The following is a 21,036-nucleotide window of genomic DNA, read 5'->3' as shown; positions in this document are numbered from 1 at the left end:
GAAATGGTGTAGCCTCTGAATCTCCTCTTAGCTGAGTGTCAACTCCTCGGAACTCTCTGACAATCCAAGGTGTCTGCAGGCTCTTGGTCATCTGAGATGCCCCACGTGGCTGCCCTGGGATAGGCCTCTGCTATATTTGAAAAGACTTCAATTTCTAATCCAGTGGAAACTATCTGCTTTGGCCAGGCCCCTATGTGTCTGTGTGTGTGTTGGGCAAATATTTGGGCTATCCATGCAAACCTCCCTAACTTAGAAAGATTTCAGAAAGACAGACAGGAACAATGTGTACAAACAGAACCCCACTTTATTAGCAGTTAGTTCGAGATTGTACATTAATGGAGGAAGGTTCCCACTTTTAACACAACCCAAAACGGCTGGTTCGAGAGCCCTCTTCAGGTGAGCCAGGTAGCATTCCCTGGCCTACCCTCTCCCCACCCCCACAAGGGAAGAAAACCTCTGCCTGCTCCCTAATGTGCCCCCCACCCACTCCAGTCAGCCCTCTCCTGTCCCCAGGGAACAACATGAATTTCATGCACACATTACAAAAGGAGCCCTCTTGTGGATGAGAGAAGCCAGGCCAGCCCAAGATGCCCCGGCCCTCACCCTCCTCCAGGGCAGAGAGAGGAGTAAGTGCAGGAAGATGAGTGTCTTAGGAGAGAGCACAGCTGAGGTCTTCCCCAGGTCCTTGGCACTGACTATACACCAAGCCCACACCCGTCCCTCAGGGGAGCTGGAAACTCACCGGTCCTCTAAGCAGGAGAGCCTCCAGACCAGGAGGGCAAACCCCACATTGCCCAGAGGGCCTGGGGGTGGGCCTGGACCCCATCCACACTTCAACTCAAGCAGAGCTGCTGCCTGCACCTGTGTTTCAAAACCCCTGCTGTAGCCCCCATGGGCTCATTCTAGAGGTGGGGAAACTGAGACCCTGGGAGGAAGACTGTCATGCAGGCATCCAATGGATGCAGTTAGGATAATATCTCACAGCTCTGCTCCAGCCCAGTGGTCAGTCCTCATACCACAACTTAGGGAGGAATTTCCCCCAAGGACATTCCTGGTACGGGCCAGAGGCCTAGCTCTGCTCCAATGCCTAAGACCATGGGCCTCCAAGAAGTGAAAACCCTGGGACCACAGAACAGAGAGATGGATGCTATGTCTGGGACCCTGAGGTGCATCCCAGAGTCAAAGGAGCAGCCAGACTCTTCCAAGCCAGAGACGTCTCATCCCAACAGGCCACATGCCTGGCTGGCATCCATGGTGCAATCACTTCTGCATGCCCTCCGTTCTCTCTTCCCAAGCCAGCATGTGCTGCTTGTGTCCATGGGCACCCCTCCCTGGCGCTCCTGTGGCTCCCATGGCCCCTCTGCTGGTTTGGCACTTGCTACAGGTGATGGTGGAGGTGCGTCTTAGGCAGGAGGGCACTGCCAAGTCAGCACAAAAGAAGGCAAAACCACCCTTGAGAGTATAGGAGATGGGGAAACATCAGACGGATTCTGACAGTGTGACAGTGCGACCTGACAGCAGGCCTGCTGGCCCCCAAAAGGATGTCACTTAAAAAACCAGATGGGCAGAAGGAAGACTTTTCAGCATTCCGAGAGATTTGAAAAACACAGTGACAAAATGCATCATATGCACCTTGACTGGATGCAAGTGCAAAACCAGGTCCGTTATTTGGGGGACAACTGGGGACAGCAGACTGTCAGGAAATGTCCATTTCTTGGCTGTGGTATTGGCCAGTGTGTAGGAGAAGGCTCTGACTTGGGTGATACGGGCAGAAGCATCTGGGGGCAAAGTCTCACGATGCTTGCAACTTACTTTCAAACTAGGTCAGAAAAACACACATATGTAGAGAGAGAGAAAAAAAGCCAATGTGGCAAAATGTTAATCATTTCAGCTCTCAATGCTCGGCAATGGGCATTCATGACCAATGTCTGGTAAAATATTTTTGACCTTGCTCTTCCCACTAACACCTGTGGGATGGCTCCATGTTGGGACCTCAGCCTCAGTGGGTCAGGCCAACGGTTTTCCTTTGCTGGGAGCTGATGGCCACCTCGTAAGCATGACCCAGAGCACTGGCTGCTTGTAGGCAGGGGCTCAGAAAAGGTCCATCTTTAAAGGTCGGACTCCTCTGAACTTTAAATGCAGTAAGATGCTCCAAACAGAAAATTCTCTCGAACCCTGAACGACACTCCACCTGCACCCACCCTAGGGCAAAGGCTGGCAGAGGGGCTGCAAACTGGATGACAGAGTTACCAGCATAATTTAAGCTATTTTTCTCTCTCTCTTTATTTTTATGTTTTGCCAAATGCTTACAGTGGACAATGAAGACTGGTGATGCTGCATTTGCTCACCCTGGTTCTGTCTTCTCATAAGGGGGATCAACGCCTATTAGCTGAAAGCCCCTAGGACAACTCATTTCCCTGTCCTTACCCAATAGCTACAAGTCCCGGCTGCGTCTGGCCTGGCAGGTCCTTGAGAAAGGCTTGTTAGTGGGAAGGGACGTGGCAGTCACTAACACAGAAATTTAGAACAGGGGCAGGTCCAGTTCCAGGCTTCCAGAAAGATCTAAGCCAAACTCCAGAATATCTTCTCTGCTCTCATGGGTTTCAATCTGCCTGCTCCTACCTGAGGCCAGAAGCAGAGAGAAGTAGAGCCTCCCACCCCACCAGGGCCATTCCAGGCCAGGCCAGGCCAGCCCAGCTTGCTGAGCTTCAGCTGAGAGCAGGCCTCCAGCCCAAAGGGTGTGTGAGCCTCCCAGATCACGGGCCCAATTACCCATGGACAGTTGGGGAGTGATGGTCAAGGCTGGCATTGGTGGAAGCCACTGCCCCACTGAGGGTCTAGTTCCAGCTTGTCCCTGGGAACACAGCAGTACAAGAGTAGACAAGCCACCCTGTCCCCAGGCACTGTGCTCCTCAGCCCTGCGGGGCCGACAGGGGCCAGGATTCTCCAGCTCATGGGCCCCAATGAGAAACACGGTGGAAACTCTGTTCTGTCCACACTAAAACCACCACATAGCGGGTCTGCCCAGTGTCCCACTTCCTTCTCTACCCCGTGGAAAATTCGAGAAGAGGGAATCAACTCAGAACAAAGATTGATGGGGCCACCGGATGGGGAAAGACCTCCCGAGATAGAGAGAACAAGGCAGGGAAGTGAATGCAGATCTGGGGATGAGAAGGCTCAAAGGCACCTGGCTGGGAAGGAGTGGTTTGTCCCCATATCCTGGAATGACCACGGTTGTGACTGAGGGAGGGAAAGGAACCTGGCACAGAGTAGCGACCCAAGGGTGGGCTCAGAGGCAGTGTGGCACTGGAAGAAGAGCACTGGACTCAGATTTGGGTCCCTGAGTTCAATTCTTGGCCCTGCTTCCAACTAGCCCTGTGACGTCAGCCAAGCAGGCTATCTGCTTCCTGGACCCACTTTATACCTGCTGAAGGACCCTTCCAACCTCAAGATGCCAGAATCTTCTGAATAAGACCAGGCTCTCCAGAAAGAACTTCCCGGGTGTCAGGTGGAAGCTGAATTGGCAGTTGAGGGGCCAGGGAGAGGCACCTCCCTGGGTGCCTCAGTCACTTCACATTGTTAAAAGAAGGGGGGCAGGAGCAGAACCCAAGCAGAAAGCAGCCCAGAAATCCCAGGTCTGCAGGGGGCCTGGAGACACTCTGTGAGTCCCAGTGGGCACCCCTGCTCCCAGGGCAGCTCCCAACCTAGCACCATGTGAGGGGAGAGGGACAGGCCAGTTTGGGGCCCCAGGTCTCCCACCCTAGCCCCGGCTGTTTCCTTTGGCCACAACCCCACCCTCAGACTCCTAGGCTTCATGAAGCCAGATATCCTAGAGTTAGTCTTCCCTGTCCATGTCACCACCACTGTCCCCCTAGGGCAGGCCTAGGACAGCTGTGGCACTTGAGAGAGGGAACAGAGACCTCTCCAAGGGCACCTCCATACGGTCTCCTTGAGTCCCCAGACACGTGAAGACACACCCTCCCTAACTTCCATCTTATTCTCTAGCACTAAGATATGACATCCTTTGAGGCTGGGGCTTACCACCATTGTGTACGACTGAATTAAAAACAAACCCAACCAAAAAAAATATAATATATATATATACACATTATATATATATATATATATAAAACACAGTGCGACCCCAGCACCCAGGGTATAAACTCTGGCACCAAGAAAACAAAACCCAAATATTAAAATACTTTAGCTTCTTAGTATTTGAGAGGTTAAGGGGTCTCTGAGAACCCTCGGCCACAGGTGTCTGGGGCAAAGCAGCGGGCGGCAGTCTTGCGAGCTCTGCCATGTCTGCTGGGGCCGAGGCGGTGGTGTGGGGACAAGGTATGTACAGGGGAACGTGTATACTGCAGACTCCTCAACAGCCTCCGTCTTTTACCACAGGAAACCACGCTTGTCATTACCCAGGGTGCAGCCAGGGGGCGGGGTTGAGCCGGAGTCTCTGGGCCCACATGGCATGGCAGTGCCCCAGGCCTTGAGGACTGGGTGGATACTGGAGGAACCAGAGATTCCTTCCCCAAAAAGGGAAGGTGAGATGTGAAGGTACTGACCCAAATGTGGCGGATCAGCACTCTTCCAAGGTGGCTGCCCTTACATGCAGCCTAGAGACTGCCCCTGGGTACCCAGCTGACCCCTGTGAAAGGCCTGCCTCAAAACACTCAGAGCCATGTTCAGTCTCTCCCCCTGGGTTGGCGAAAGGCCCAGCTGGGCTCTTCTCCCTTCCTGTCTGGAGAACAGGGAAGATATGGCAGCTAATACTGAGGAGACGCCCTGCTGCAGCAGGGGTAGTGGAGGCAGGAAGAGGGGGTGGTCAGTAGAGCACAGTGAGGGCCAGAAAAGAGTCTCACAGACTCCCTCTACCAGGAAGTGGCCTTTCACCAACAGGAAGCAGCCTCCCAGCACAGGCTGTGCACAGAATGGACCTCTGGTGGAGGGTGGTCCTGTAGGTCACAGACCCAGCAGTGGATGCTCGGAGTTGCTTGTGGGCCCGCCTGGCTTCTCCTGGCCCCACGTGGGCCTCAGCAAAGTATTGCTCATAGAATGCTGCCTGGCCCACTCCCCTCTCTGCAGGTCAGTCTGGCTCAGCGCACGGCAGGACATCCCGCCAACGTTCAGTCTGGCTGTGGTAGCTGCAGCTACCTGGTGTTCTGGAGGTCCTCCCGCAGCCAGGTGGGCAGTGTCTGGCCCATCTTGTACAGCAGCTTGGAAAGCTCGACATTGTGGTCCCGGTAGTAGTCCTTCAGGAAGGCTCGGGACTGCAACAGGAAGGAAAGCTCAGATGGGGCAATGAGCTGAGGTGGGCGTGGGCCCCGCCTTGCTGATACTGGCCTACACCATCCTCTTACAGATAGCAGGCTCCCCAGAAAGCCCTGGCACAGGAGCAGCAAACTCTCGCCCACAAGGTCAGAATTCTCATGACAGGGAGGAGAGAGAACTCTTCAAGCCAGAGGCTAAGGAAATACCATGAGATGCAGTCTGCACCCCCATCTTATGCAGTCCTCTCCTATGAGAATGGCTATCCTTCCATTCCATGGCTCCAAATCTTGTGGCATGGACTCCAACTCCAGAGATCTTGCCCATCCTCTGGAAGCCTTCTTCCCCTCCCAACCCCAGCTTCTAGCGCACCCCATCCTGAATGCCCATAGCACAGGATGCACCTCTTCCTGCAGGAAGCTCTCCCTGCCATTATTCTAGCCCTATATGTGACTCATCTCCCCCTGGACTAGGCGTCCTTGAAGGTGATGACCTGTCTGTTATTCTTAAAACCTCACAGCACAGCCCTTAGCAGAAGGGTAGGGTACTGAAAACTTGTTTTAATAGATCAGTTCTGATCCACCATGGCCGAGACTGTCTTCTTCCCCCTTAAGAATACTGCCCAAGGGCTAGGCACGGTCCTGCATGCCTATAATACCAGCAGGAGGATCACAAGTTAAAGGCCAGCCTCAGCAACTTAGAGAGACACCCAGCAACTTAGAAAAACCCTATCTCAAAATAAAAAATAAAATGAACTGGCGATGTGTCAGAGGAAGATAGAGGCTCTGTCCTTTATGGGGACAGCTCCCCACCTGTCCAGCTTCCACAGGTGGGGTTTCTGCCACTTACGTCCAAATCCATCTCTGGATACTTCCGGCCTTTGCTTTTGCCCAGACACTTGGTTTTTCCTCCTTCAAGCAGCTGGCACCAAAATCCTTTCTTTGGATCAAACCTGTAGAGGTGAGGAAAGATTGGATGGAATTGGCCCAGCTATCCCTTCCCCACTCCAAGGCTTTGTGCACAGATCTAGGAAGAGCAGCACCCAGGAGCTAAGGAAGTCCACCCCCCTGTACACATGCTTGCACCCAAACCCACTGTGGAGCTGATATATGCCATCACTTGGCTCAAGTTTTGCCCCTGCGCTACACTAAACACATCCTCACTTCTCCCCATCAGAGGGCGGTCCCGTGTTCTGAGTCTTCTTTTGGTGGGGCTGAGCAGCCCCAGTTCCTCCAGCAATCCATAACGTGGACCCATTCCCATCCTGCATGATCAGGGAAGAGTTTTCTGAGTATTATTATTATTTTTTTAAGTCAAGAAGTCTTCTTTGGGGCTGGGATTGTGGCTCAGTGGTAGAACACTCGCCTAGCACGGGCAGGACCCGGGTTCAATACTCAGCACCACATAAAAAAAAAATAAATAAAGGCATTGTGTAGAGTCCATCTACAAAAAAGATTCTCTCTCTCTTAAAAAAAAAGAAGTCTTCTTACCTGTCCCAACTTCAAGTGAAAAAAGGGTAGGGAAAAGGTTTAGTCTAAGATTTTTGCTTTTATGTAATACATATATATATATATATATATATATATATATATATATTTTTTTAAGAGAGAGAGGAGAGAGAGAGAGAGAGAGAGAGAGAGAGAGAATTTTAATACTTATTTTTTAGTTTTCGGCGGACACAACATCTTTGTTTGTATGTGGTGCTGAGGATCGAACCCGGGCCGCACGCATGCCAGGCGAGCGCGCTACCACTTGAGCCACATCCCCAGCCCGGAGATTTTTGCTTTTAAATAACTTGCATCTTAATTAAGAAATGCTAAGGCATTGGCACTGGAGAGTTTCAAATTTTGGAGTAACTTTCAGAAATGACAGTACAGGACTAACTCCCGTGTGTGACATCATGGTGCCTTCAGGGACCCAATGTGCGCTGAAGCTCAGGAGCCATCAGAGGGTCTTGAGCCTGAGGGCATCAGGCAAGCAGAACACACATGTGGCAGGGAAGAGAGGTAAAGAATTCCGCACGATGACGGGGCAGGCATAAGATGACGATGACAATGACAACAACACTAGCAGTCAGCACCATCTAGCTCTGAGCCAAGAGTGCCACACTCATGCTCTCATCGAATTCAGGGACCCTCAGGAGGGAGGAGTCATACTCCTTAACCCCATCTTACAGGTGAGGGAAGCCAAGCCCCAGGCTAAGGGACTCATCCAGGGTCAGAGCTAAGGATGGGTCTGCGGTCCTGAGCAGGCCTCTTCGACACCAGGGCCCACCCCTGGGGCTGCCGCTGCTTTCGGTTCTGACATGAAGATCTGACTTCCCTTCCCTTCTCCACTTTCAACCTCCAGCCCAGTGAGGAAGGGAGGGAATATTCCTTTTTTTTTTTTTTGTATCGGGGATTGAACTCAGGGGCACTCGACCACTGAGCCGCATCCACAGCCCTATTTTGTATTTTATTTAGAGACACTGAGCTGCTTAGCACCTGGCCATTGATGAGGCTGGCTTTGAACTCGCGATCCTCCAGTCTCAGCCTCTCAAGCCACTGGGATTACAGGTGTGCTCCACCCAGCCTGGCTAGGAGGAAATATTCTTGCTGTAAGATTTCCCAAGAAAGCGCCAGGCAGGGGGCTTTATTCCACCTTCTCTTGGGGCCCCTCCTCCAGCCAAGTGTGTCCTTTCTCTATGACACCGCACTGGAGGCAGCCTCTCCCCCAACCCCCCACCTGGCAGCACAGAGTGGCCCTTCCTCACGGTGAGAAGGCATTCCTGGTGCACTTGCACCAGGTTCTGGGTGAGTGGGGTTACTGGCCACCGACAACAATAGTTCTAGCTTCCTTTTCCTGAAATCATATTATAAGTCAAAATCTAATGTTAGGAAACTCTTGTGGAAATTGGGATTAACACTCTGAAAATGTTCAGCCCAGACAGAACTGAACTGAAGAGGATACTCCAGGGTGGGCTGACTGGAGCAGAACAGATTCATCACCTCCCTTTTCCTTAAGTTAGTACTTTCATTAATATGATTTTTTATTAAAATAACATATTGATATTAGCTTTCTTGCTGAATGGCCATCAGGGCAGTGCTGCATACTTTCTCAAACTTGCCAACTCTATTAAGTTGTGTCCCCCCATTATTATTCAAGCCTTTGTCTTTTTTGGCCCAGGTGCCAAAAAACAGGGAAATCACCCTGTTGAATGGTCAATACAGTACTCACGCCAAGGTTTTGTGGTAGTCAATGGTATTGGTCACCCCAAGGAATTTCTGCACTGTGTCCATCACTTTGGCAGGTTCTGTTCTTAGCAGTTTGCCATCCAAGACCAGAATCTAGAAAGAACGAAAGGAAGAAAGGTGATCTGGACTTGCTTTCACCTAAAGGGCAAAACAGGATCAGAGGCCTCGGCAGCAGGAGTGGCCTGGCTGTGGGTTGGGGTCTGTGCTTTCTAATCTGCCTCTGCCTCCAGCTCTGAATGGCAGGTGTCCCCAAGACTCAGTCCTTTGTGGTCTAACTTCTTGCTCTCTGCCAATTTCCCTTGGCCCATATCAATCTTTCCTAGAACTTAAATGATCAAAAAAACCTTGCTTACGCCAGATGCAGTGGTGCACGCCTGCTACTAGGGAGGTCAAGGTAGGTGGACTGCAAGTTCAAGTCCAGTCTTGACAACTTAATAAGACCCTGTCTCAAAATAAAAAATAAAAAGGATTGGAGATGCCAGGCATGGTGGCACATGCCTGTGATTTCAGACTCAGGAGGCTGAGGCAGGATGATCGTGAGTTCAAAGTCAGCCTCAGCAATTAGCAAGGCCCCAAGCAGCTTAGAGAGACCCTGTCTCAAAACAGAAAAAGGGTTGAGGATGTGGCTCAGTGGTTAGTGCCTCTGGGTTCAATCCCCAGTACCAAGAAAAAAAGGCAGGGGAGGGGTGGTTGGGGATGTAGTTCAGAGGTAAAGCACCCGTGGGTTCAATCCCCAGTGCCACACAGAACAACCCGGCCTACTCTTTGTATCCCTGTAACCTCCCTCTTCCACCTCTCAACAAGCTTCCAGCCCACACCCCCATCTCCAGCTCCAGACTTCAGGGGGGTTCTCTGAAAGGCCTCATGGAATCTGACCTGTGCCCCTCTCCAGCCAGGCTCTTGCTTCCCCCAGCACACCCTAGCCTCCTGGTCCCAGCTGCCACCATGGCAGAACTCACCCTCCCAAAGGGCAGGGGCAGGGAATTACCTGGTTGGCGTGAAAGGCACTAAGCCAGCGCTCAATGTGGGTGGCATACCAGCCAGGGACCAGGCAGCGGCTCTGGAGGGCACGCAGCTTTGCGGACGCAGCAGGGCCAGCTGTGATCACCTCGTGGAAGGTGTACTTCAGGGCCACTGGGTCGTCATGGGCTCGCTGGTGCTGCAGGCAAAGGGGGGAGGTGAGCATGTCACAGGAAGAACCAAAGAGGAGGCCTTTGTGGGACAGCAGATGGGTCATGGTGCTGGAAGATTCTAGCTGGAAGCAAGAGGCCTGTGCCCAAGTCCTGAGTCTGCCTCTCCTCATTGGCTGGCCCCTGGGAAGTACTGGCCCCAGAGTCCTAGTTTCGCCATCTTTGAACAAGATCAAGTTTCCAGCGTTGGTCATTCCCATGTGGTCCCTGAGCCCTGCTGGGCAAGAGGCCACGCCGTTTCCTTTACATCAACTCACCTTTCTTTTTCACATATATTTATTTCAAGAAAACTAAATAACACTTCCAAAAATGGAAAACTGGAATCAATGATTACATATAGAAGGCAACCATTGATAAACACAATAAAAATAAAGCAAAGTTCCTAAACTGGAGGCAAACACAGATGTCTGCTGAGGTCCCTGATCCCCAGGCTGTTGTGAGCAGAGTGTGGCTGTTTTAGAAAGGATGTGAGACCCCTGCGCCAAACTGAGCACTCTGTTTCAAGGAGACCAGAAGAACTGAGTAAAACTGAAAAAGAAAATGCCAGATCTGAGCCACCTCAAATAACCCCAGTGGGCCATCAGCATCTGCAGAACTCTGAGTCCAGAGCATGGGGACCTGCCCACCAGGCGACGCTCACCAGCCCTGGGCCTGACGAGCACCACAGGCAGCCCAGGGCAGGAGCCGCAGTGATAGTGCAGAGCAGCCTCCTGCTCACCAGACCTCCCAGACACCAGCCTGCCCTCCCCTGGCTCCTTTTTAGATCCTCCTGGTATAAATTAGTCTCCATTACCTGCCTTCATCATGGACAGAGAAAACCAGGTCTTAGATTGACAACAGCTGGTTTCAAAATGCCATCACATGAACCTTGCTGAGTGTTAGTTTGCTCTTCTGTGTGAAGGGAACACACACACACACACACACACACACACATACACACACACACATACACACACACATACACACACACAAACGAAGCCTTCCTCTGCTTTCTAGAAACTACTGTGAAGCTCCAGTGAGGTGGCAGAAGTTAAGCACTGTTACTAGCATGGGACTAGCTTCACCTCTGACACCCTAATGTCCCCCATGAAAGTGGCCAGCCAGCGCCTTCCTCCTTGCCAGGAGGTGGGAGCACAGGCGCAGCAGGATGGGGATGTGGCCTACCGTGTTGGTGGGACTTTCCCCTAAAGAGTCAGACCACAGGAAAGGCAGAATTAGGGCACGAACCAAAGTCCTGGGGACAAGAAGCAGAGAGGGCTCAGGAAGGGGCAGAGAGGCAAGAGGTCTGAGGGACTCGGAACAGGGAGAACATGGCGCCTGAGCACTGCAAAGACACAGCACAGCTCAATGAAGCAGTACAGAAGCAACCAAGTGAAGAGGACCAAAGGGTGGCAGAGAGCCACCCAAAGTGGCCAGATTGGAAAGACAGCTTCCTGGCTGGAATAATGGACACCTCCCCCATAACCACACGCTAAGGCCCAGGGGTCCCCTGACACCACAAATAAATCTGGTCTGCTGGCCTGATGAGGGTGGTCAGGATCCTGGCCTTGGTCACCAAAGGTACTTCTGAATCAAAGCACTTGGCAGCATGGCATAATTCCAGAAAGACTGGCAAGCAGAGGAGGGACGGGCCTGTCCCCGGAGCCCAGGGGACAGTCTATAAGCATTTCTATAAGCCCAGAAGACTGCACTTAAGGAATTCAATCAGGTCATAGAAATGAAAGAAAGCTCTGCCATTTAACATGTCTCCAGTAGAGACTAAGACTCATCCCTCTCGAGATGTCCTGCAATCCAGGTAACTGCTGTCCCTGATCAGACACCCACTAGGAATGGCAGGTCCTGAGCTAGGTACACTGGCACACACCTACAATTCCAGCTACTTGGGAGGCTAAAGCAGGAGGATCACAAGATCAAGGCCAGCCTTAGCAACATAAATTGAGCCAGACCCTGTCTCAAAATAAAAATTTTTAAAGGCTGGGCTTGTGGCTCAGTGGCAGAGCACTTGCTGGGCATGAAGAAGCCCTGGGTTCAATCCCCAGGACTTTCCCTCTGAAAAAGGCAGGTCCTGTGTCGTGTCCTCTGAGTTCCCACTCCCGCCCCACTAGTGTCCAGCAGAGAAGACGCAGTCAGTGTGGCCCGACCACTGTTTGCAAATCTAGACTGCATCAAGGTCTAATCAGCCTCTAAGCCATGTCCATGTCAGAGTCACAAGCAGGACCCTCTGAAGCTCAGGGGTAGACCAGTAACTGGTGCCGCCCTTCAGCATCAACTTCTGCCAGTCACCTGCACAGGCTAGAGGCATCATGAAGACAGGCTCTATTCTGACCCATCGCCACATCCACACTGCTCAGGGCTGGCACACAGCAGCATCTGATCAGCATTCGCTGAGCGAATGAACATCAGACAGATCCCAGCCCCCAGGACCTCTACCATGCTCTCACCTGGTACCAGGAATAGGCCCGGTCAGCTGGGTTGATGAGGATGGTGAGGATCTTGGCCTTGGGCAACAGGGCAGCTGCACGCCGGGGCGCCACTTCCGAATCAAAGTAATTGGCGCTTTTCTCAAAGTAGAAGTCGGAGGTGGTATTGGAAGGGATAGGGAAGAACTCCATGTACCTGCAGGAAGCCCAGAGAGGGGTGCTCACAGGCAAGACTCATGAGGAAGGGGCCGCAGGAGAGCAGTGTGAGAGCGAGTGTCCCAGCGGGTAGAGCATCCTCAGAAAGCAAGCAGGGTACACTGCTCCAGCCAAACCAGGACTCGCTGATTCTAGAGAGAATGGTCACCTGGCAGTCTCCCTAGTCAAATTCGTGCCTTTTCAGTGGAGGCTGTGGCATCAGGAGGATCTGAGGATTTGTGGGTGTGATGGGGTTGCAGGCATGGGGTGGGGGTTGTGTCCTTTATCCTAAACTCATATCCTGCCCCAGTGGAGGCTCCCACAGCACAACTGGCAGGCCCTAACTCTGCCTCTAGGGGGCAGGATGGGGCTCAGAGTGGCTCCCCTCTTAGCCCACACAGGACCAGCCCCGAGGGGATGGCTGCCCTCTGGAGCTTTTTTCCTGACCTGGGATGATGTCCAGTCTGTCTCTATGGACCTGGAGACAAAGGGGAGGGTCACCTGCCACCCTCCCCAGTCTGCTAAGCACAATTTTTGAGAATACTGTCCCATATCCTGCCCACAGGGATGACTAAACAAACTGCCCAGACTCCCCCAAGAGCACCTACTCACATAGAATCACGTGCAATTGGGGATTCACAGGAAGCCAAATATTCCCTAATTAAGGGTATAGGTTTTCCATCCCATAAAATGGGGTTTCTCGAGGGGGCCCGAGGACCCCTTTACAGATTGCCTAGAGCTTTTTAGATTCCTGTGCCCCATCTAAGACCTATCTACAGAATCAAAATCTTGGGAATGGGGTCATGGAATCTCCCTCTCTCACTTTTCTATATCTTGATTGTGATACCTACTTTGAGAAAGCTCAGAAAACAGAAGTTTTTGCTTCCTAAGCTATAGCAAAGACATTTGGCAGCCAACTTGGCTTTTCTACTTTACCTGGTAATAAACAGCCACACTTACTACAGACATGCAAATGTACTGCTGCGGGTGCTGCCCCCAGCCCTACTGAAGACTGCTACCTACATGGCTTGCACCATATTACCTTTATTAAAACAAACACAACACTAACTTCCAATAATATATCTGGTCACATGGGGTTTTAGGTAAGAGACTAGACATGTTGAGAGATGTAGAAAGATGGATGGATGGCTGAATGGACACACAGGTAGACAGACAGACAGTGAGAAGATAGATAGATAAAAGAAAAACACCAAATAGCAAAGGGAAGGCACACAATCTCTCCCTCCAGGCAATCTGTCATTATAATAACACTACATCATGGTCACACCTGTACATACAAGGTTTAAAAAGGCAACAACAGGGAAAGATGCAAACTGAGAAACTAGAGAGTAGAACCAGCCCAATCTATCCCCCAGTGCACACTGACAGTCACCTCTGTAGAAGGTTCTGGTGGGCAGCCTCCACTTTAACTACCTCCCCAGGTGCCCCCTAGAACTCAGCTAGTGCTTCCAAAGGCCCACAGGAACATCTTCTCTCCACAGTTGGCCACACATGGTGGGAAGGGCCAGTTGTCAGCCAGAGCACTTGGATTTTAGTCCCTGCTCTGTCACCAGCAAACCTTGGGACCTTGTGTGAGTTCCTCCACTCCTCTGGGACTCAGGATGTTTTGTACAAGCCAGGGAAGGACTCAACCCTGCCTTCAGCAGTCTCTGTCCCAGGCGATAATGCAAAGGGGCAAAGGGCTTCCTCATGGAGCACCCTGCCTGTGACAACACTCCCACCATGACTCAAGGGTCACTGTGCCTTGTCCCTGTTTATAGGAACTGTAGCTGTGTGTGAACAAGCAGCAGCTGCTTCCTGCTGTGGCCACAGTGACCTCCCCACCACCTCTGGAATGGCCTTCCTGTCCTGCTATAGATCGAGAGGCTCACTCACCAGTCAATGCCTCTGTGATAGTTGTGGCCATTAAAAAACTGGATCTCCTCGAAGGTCTCTGAGCTGGGGTAGTTGCTGCTTAGGTCCGGGTGCATGCCCAGGAACAAGTAGAGGGCTGTGGTGCCTGTAGGGGATGGGAGGCAGCTGAGCCCACAGCCGAACCCCCAACTCAAGGATGCAGCCTGGGTTCTGGGCCTCGCTCCCCCTTTTCTCTACAAGGACCTGGGAAAATTCCTGCCTTTCTCTGGGTCTTGGTCTTCTTGTCTGTACAAGGAACTGCACTACATCCAGGATGGCAAATACAGGGCCTGCATGTGGATACCCCAACACCTGTACCCTGCAGACATCACTCATCTATTACAGTCTTCTTCATTCCTAAACAAGGGCTTGTCCTCTGACTCCTCCTCACAGCACTCCGACAGCCACGTCCCACTGACTGCTGTCTCCTTAGAATTAGAACTAGATGCTTTCTGCTGGCCTTTTCTGCTCGAGACCTCTGTCCCCTGGCACTTGGGAAAAGCCCCCGCCCAGGCCCTCCCTGTGTTAACATGGAACTCTGAAGACCCACAAGTTCTGGTTCTGATGCCTCCTGTTCCAGCTCCGCTCCTCCCTCCTCCCTAGAAAGACTCCTCATTCATTCCCTATGGCATGTTTCCATGGTTCATATCTACAGAAGCATCCAGAAGAGGAGGCCATAGAGTCTGGTGACTGAGAATATGAGCTTTGGGGTCACAGAGATCAGGGTGTGGCACTGTCATTTCCTAACGTGCTGTGTTAGGGAAAACTCAACCTCTCTGAGCTGTAACCTGGGAGTGGTCTTACAGACTCACGTGGGTGGCAAATGCCCGGCGATCATGTCACTGCTCCCTCCCTGCACCTCTGTTAGACACAGCTGACTGGCCACAGCCCACCCTGCACTGGGCCAGTTGTACCAGGTACTGCTTAAACTTGCAGATAAGCTGCCAGAACAGAGAGAGAGGTCCCTGAGGCTGCAGTTCAGGACAACCAGGAGAATGCCATGCGCATCCCATCCATCCCCGTCCCATGTCCACACTGATGGGCGATTCACATTCCCCCAAATTTTACTCTCACTTCTGGGGAAGGAGTGGGTAGACTCCTGGGGAGTGGGACCAAGGGAATGTGGTCCCTAGAATTCTGTGGCTGAGATGGCAGGTGTTGGGAGAGGATGGGTGAAGGGTGGGGAGACCTACCTGTTTTCTGGGGACCAATGATGAGGAGCTTTGGGAAGCGGTCACATGTCTTCTCCTTGGACCAGATGTCCTTGTGGCGTTTGTCTTCGCAGGGGTCCTAAAACAACATTGGGAGGATGTGAGGGAAGCCCAAAACCCAGTGAAGAGGCTCCCAGGACCATGTGGCCCTTCCATTGCTGACTGACAGGCATAGTATCTGCATGTGGCCTTGCCACCTCTCACCCCCAGACACTTGGGCTGCAACAGGCAGGGACCATTTCTGGTTAGTCTCACGTGTCCCACAGAGTCTGGCGAAATGCCCAGCTGTATGCTGGACACATAATGGGAACTCACAAGCACTTGAATTGAACTGGACAAGCAGTGTCTGGACCAGGGGTCTGCAAACTCTCCCTGCGAAGTTGGTAAATCTCTTGGTTAGTGTTTGGTAAATATCGTGGGCTTTGGGTACTGTCCAGCTTCTGCTGCAACTTCTCAACTCGGCTGCGAGGGCATGAAAGCAGCCACAGAGAACGCTCACAAGAACGAGCGTGGCTGTGTGCCAGGAAAACTGTCTTTACAAAAGCAGAACACAGGCTGGAATTGGCCCACAAATCAAGGTTTGGGGACCTCGGGTCTGAACTGTTGAGACTGCCACCATTCTCAGGTCTTGCTTTCTATTTTTAACAACCCCCAGGTGCCGACTTTCCCAAGAACTGTTTTCCCCCAAACCCTCCCCGTGAGCTCCCTCCCCGGTGGCTTAGAGCCTGCTGTAGTTAAAGAGGCTGGGAGATGACCTGAGTCTGACCAAGTCAGGGCAGGTGCTGCCCACGCTCCCTGCTCTATGTTCACCCACGGGGCTTGGGGGGCTTTTTACTGAGGGCTTTGTGTGTGCGTGTGTATGTGTATTGCAAATTTAACTCAGGGGAGCTTGATCACTGAGCCACATCCCCAGCCCTTTTTATTTTGAGGCAGGTCTCGGTAAGTTGCTTACGACCTTGTAAAGGCCCTCGAACTTGTGATCCTCCTGTCTCAGCCTCTCAAGGGGTTGTGATTACAGGTGTGTGCCACCACCCCCAGCTCCACGGTTTTTTTTAAAGTTGTTCTTTCCAAGGCTGTGTATGAGTATGGATGTGTACAGGTCTGTGGGGAGGTGCACATGTACATATGCGTGCACATACATGTTCCCGAGAGGGAGCATGCCCACACTGGCAAGCAAATGGACACCTGGGGTTCCCTTGGGGAGAGAGTGTGAAGATATGAAGGCTGAGCCCTCACAGCCCTGTAGCATGAGCCTATGAGCAGAAGACTTTCCACCCCTGCAACGAGGCACGAGGCCTCCCTGTCCCCACCTGCCACAGTGGGTCCTTCTCCTCAGAGAATATCTGGAAGTACTTCTGGGCCAGCTGCACAGGCGGCAGCGTCTGCAGTCGCAGGTTGGTCCAGGAGTGCAGGAAGCGCACCAGGTGCTTGAAGGTGTACAGGCCCAGCCGGTCGTTCCCGTAGTTGGACAAGTGCGTCATGAAGATGCTGATCTGCTCCAGGGAGGGGGAGAGGGAGGGAGCAGCTGGGTCAGCATCTGAGCCACTTTACCCCCACCTCCGACCTCACCTCTGCCTCACTTTGCAGGGCCACCTGATGACCAGGGCAAGATACCCCAAGGCCACCAACTCAATGTATGGGCTGAGTACAGACAGAGATGAATCCAGGTCTGACTGACCCCCAAGCATTTCAACCCTAAGGTGGGAGGCTGACCTGAGGCAGGAGCTCTGTGTTTTGTCTTGGTAATCACGAGGAGAGGTGTGGAAAAAAGGTACTAAGCTCAGAGAACTGAACAAAACAACCACTTGAGATTTATTTAATAGTATTAAAGTACAGGTGATTATTTCCATTTTCAAGATAAGGAAAGAAATGCCCCGAAAGCTCGAGCAAAAAGGTTTTGTGTGTGTGTGTGTGGGGGGGGGGGGTGCACATGTGCGTGTGCATGCACACATGCACATATACACACAGGAACAAAGACTGGAAAGAGAACAAACACAAAAATGCAAACACGCCAGTATTAAAGTGCAGAATTAGGAAAGAAAGAAAAAGCATGTATATCTAAAAAGAACAACAACAATAAAAGAGCAAAATGAAAGAAAGAAAAAGAAAGCTCCAATCCATTAGTCAAGGTCACACAGTGACCCTGACAGTGCCAGGGCTGGGGAGCAGGTGTCCCAACCTCCAGGTTCTCAAGGCAGCCTCTCCAGTCTTTCCCAGCCAGGGAGGTCCCTGCAGCCAAGGACAGGCCGCCCTGCAGCCTCACTTCCCATCAGCTGCAGACCATGGAGCACTCACAGGATTGAGGAGCACAGTGAGGAAGAGCTCGCCCCCATTGATGATCTTGTCCAGTTCACTGGAGCCCCCAGGGTACTCGTTGTAGAAGATGGTGTGGGTGAAGAGGCCACAGGTCTGCCGTGGGAGGACCTGGGAGGGGATGAGGAAAGGAGCTATGGTACCTCTGGCATGGATGGCAGTGGGAGATGGGGTGGGGTATCTCCACAGAAAGGCAGCCTCCTGTGTGGCCACCAATCCTGGTAGATACTTGGTCCCAAAGACCCAGTAGCCTGTGATATTCCCCTAGGTGAACCACAGGCCCTTGACATTTTAGACTCCATTACTATTTTCCGCACAAAATAATAAGTAGGATCCAAAATAACAGAGTAAGAACATTTCTGGAAACTTGGGCCATTTGCAGTAAGGATCCTTGACCCTCCAAAGCAACTCTTCCAGTGGCACTTGGCAAGCCCTCTCACAACACCAGAGCCCCATCTGGTCACACTCATAGTCATGCACTGGCTTAACAGTTCACTGTGATCTCCCCTAAGGAAACGGGCTCTGAGGGAACAGGGAATGGGTCTAGCCTGTCACCACCTCATCCCAGAGTTAATATGAGTCCCTGGTACTGAGAAGGTGTATGGAGGGAAGGACAGATGGTCAGGGAGATTCATAGACAAATGCACAAATCTTGTCTTCCCACAGCTGCCCCATCTCAACTGATGATAGCTCGTTTTTCCAGTGTCTCAGGCTGGAAGCCCTGAGGTCAGCCTGGACTCTTCTTTCTCCTACATCCTATAGCCAACTGATGAGCAGATCTCAATGGAACGAACTTCTAACAAGTCCAACAGATGATCACTTTCTTGACCCCGCTCCAAGCAACCACCATCTTTGGCTAGAAGATGGCAGTGGCCCCTAATTGGTCTGTCTGCCTCTTTGGTACCCTATATTCTCCATTTCACACAACAAGAAATGATAAAAACCTTTGCAAGTATGAATGATGTCATGCTTCTTCAAAATCTTCCCATCTCTAACTAAAAGCTGAAGTGCCTTGATGATAAGCCTTACATGACCCCATAGCATTCTGCCCCCAACCCCTGACATCCTCTACCATCAGCCTCTAACTTGCTCCCCTCCAGCCATGCTGGCCTCCTACTTGGTCCTCAAACACACCCAGCACAAAGCCTCAGGGCCTTTGCACTTGTTGTTTTCGCTGCCTTGAACACTCTTCCACATATAGCAGCATGGCTCATCCCAGGAAGGTCCCTCCTAACATTTATTGAAAATTGCCTCCCTCATCTCCCTTCCTCGCTGATTCTCTGAAGGGCACTTATCACCGACTGATTGTTATATACTTTACACATTTTTTTTCTGCCACTAGGACATCAAGTCTATAAGAACAGGAACCTTTCTGGGTTTTAAGCAGTTCTGTGTCCCGAATGCTTGAAAAAAGGAAAGACCCAAGTAGAAGCTCAAGAGAAGTTCTTAATGAGCAAATGAATGGAGCAGAAGACTGTCCTATATCCTCATCAGGAACCCCTTTGAAGAATGCCCACTCCTTAATCCTCTACGGAGCTCATGAGAGGGGCCAGACTGGCAGCCCACCTTCCCAGGGACGGAGCCTCAAGCCACAGTAGCAGTAAGGGTTGGTCTGGAGCCCGAAGCCGGCCAGCCACAGCCATGCCTCCCAGGACAGCACACGCCCGCCCCACCCCCGCACTGCCGTGGCCCACTTGCTACACTTGCCATGATGCCGTTGTGGATGAAGCCGCGGCGGTAGCGGGCTGGCTTCAGATGGGGGTACTCCTCTGTGCTGGTCACTCGGATGTTCCACACCTGCTTCCAGGCCTCGTACAGCTGCACATGCACGGGATACACGCCCGAGTGGTGGGGGGCCACCGCGTACCCCATGTCTGTGGGAATGCCATGCTCCTGGGAAGGGGATGACCAGGGCAGGATGAGCACGGGGGTCTTTCCCCTTTGGGTCTTATTCCCCCTTGGTAGAACATAAGAGAAAAATCAGAGGCCAAGACGGCAGGGCTGTTGGTCCAAGCCCTCCTGGCGCAGATGGAGAAGCTGAGGCCTGGGAGGCAGGGGAGGGGCTCAGAATCTCTGAGTCAGAGTCGCAGGCAGAGCTGAGACTACAGCCCAGGTCTCCCAACTCTTGGTCGAGTTCAGAGGCCTCATGTACCCCACAGCGAGGGATAAGGTGGAGATCTTTCCTGCCTTCTCTTGCCTCTGGTTGGCCAGTGAACCCAGGCTGGTACCTCCCACCCCAGCTGAGAGGTAGTAGCTTGGGCCTAGGGCACACACAGCTCTGGGTTTAACTCCTGGGATGACCTCCCTGAGCCTCTGTTCCTGTCTACAAAGTGGGGCTCTTCTCTATAGAACCAGCTCCCCTGCCCTGCCCCCAGGCCCCAGTGCGGGCACACAGATGTTGGTGGGAGTCCATCGACTAAAATGCAAAAGCAATATGACAGCCAGGACCCCAGGCCCAGCCCCGAGCCCACCCAGCTCTGCCCTTTAGGGAATCTTACTCACGACAGCGAACTTCTTGTTCAGGGCCATCTGCTCCGCCAGCACCGACTGATTGTGGAAAAGGTGAGGCTGCATGTGGCTCCACATGTGGGGGAACCACCAGAACTCCTTCACATACGACAGCAGCAGGTCATCCCCAGCATCCTCAGCATCAGTACCTGCAGTCCCAGCACACAGCTCAGCCTGGCCCACAGAGCCATGAGGCCCTCCAAGCTGGCCCAGGCCTGGGATGGGCAGGCATAGCCCATCCAGAGGCTGCCATGAGCTACAGTGCAGGAGAAGATGGAGTCCCAGAGCCCTGGCTTCTGATCTAGAGTGTGTCCTTAACTCAGGAGTGACTTTGGCCAAGCTGCCTCAAGGGTTTCCTCCACCTCTGACATGTCTGCCCTGACCCTGTTCCAATAGGGAACACAGGTCATTTGTCTTCTATTGGATTGTAGAAGGGCTCTGTGTATACACAGGATGGTTAACCCCTGTCTTGTATGTATTACCACAACCACCACTGGTAGGCTGAAGATTAAGAAAAGAAAAATGCAGAGCTGAGTGTGGTAGTGCATGGCTCTGAAGCCAGCAACCAGGAGCTGAGGCAGGAGGATCACACACTCAAGGCCACCTGGACAACTCAGTAAGAGCCTGCCTCGGAACAAAATTCGCAAAGAAAGGGCTAGAGACACACCTCAGGGATAGAGGTTCTCCAGCAACACCCCAAAATGCAGAGGCCCAGCAGCATCACTCCTGTTTGTCTTGGGGGCTGTGTTGTACATCCTGCCCCCCTACCCACCCCACCCTGCGT

General features: G+C 52.3%; 1 protein-coding gene across 6 annotated transcripts in view; it reads right to left on the bottom strand.

Moving 5' to 3' along the window:
* Positions 1 to 286: 286 nt before the first annotated feature.
* The window catches only part of Ndst1 (N-deacetylase and N-sulfotransferase 1), an 84,178-nt gene continuing 63,428 nt past the window's right edge, over positions 287 to 21,036 (bottom strand). For 5 of the 6 annotated variants that reach the window (XM_015486261.2, XM_015486256.2, XM_015486243.2 and 2 more), the window contains 11 exons: positions 20,247 to 20,401; positions 19,452 to 19,637; positions 17,727 to 17,855; positions 16,742 to 16,924; positions 15,414 to 15,510; positions 14,203 to 14,326; positions 12,133 to 12,307; positions 9,490 to 9,660; positions 8,485 to 8,594; positions 6,118 to 6,220; positions 287 to 5,270 (listed from right to left, as the gene is read on the bottom strand). In XM_015486261.2, the coding sequence (XP_015341747.1) occupies positions 5,151 to 5,270; positions 6,118 to 6,220; positions 8,485 to 8,594; positions 9,490 to 9,660; positions 12,133 to 12,307; positions 14,203 to 14,326; positions 15,414 to 15,510; positions 16,742 to 16,924; positions 17,727 to 17,855; positions 19,452 to 19,637; positions 20,247 to 20,401 (1,553 nt within the window). In that variant the 3' untranslated portion in view covers positions 287 to 5,150. Of the gene's footprint in view, positions 5,271 to 6,117; positions 6,221 to 8,484; positions 8,595 to 9,489; positions 9,661 to 12,132; positions 12,308 to 14,202; positions 14,327 to 15,413; positions 15,511 to 16,741; positions 16,925 to 17,726; positions 17,856 to 19,451; positions 19,638 to 20,242; positions 20,405 to 21,036 lie in introns of those variants that run through there. The other variant, XM_015486270.2, reaches the window with a different exon arrangement.

The sequence above is a fragment of the Marmota marmota genome, unplaced genomic scaffold (genome assembly GCF_001458135.2).
Source record: "Marmota marmota marmota unplaced genomic scaffold, marMar, whole genome shotgun sequence".
Lineage (NCBI taxonomy): Eukaryota > Metazoa > Chordata > Mammalia > Rodentia > Sciuridae > Marmota > Marmota marmota.
The sequence above is the reverse complement of the archived record's forward strand: the minus strand, read 5'-3'. Positions and strand labels throughout refer to the sequence as shown.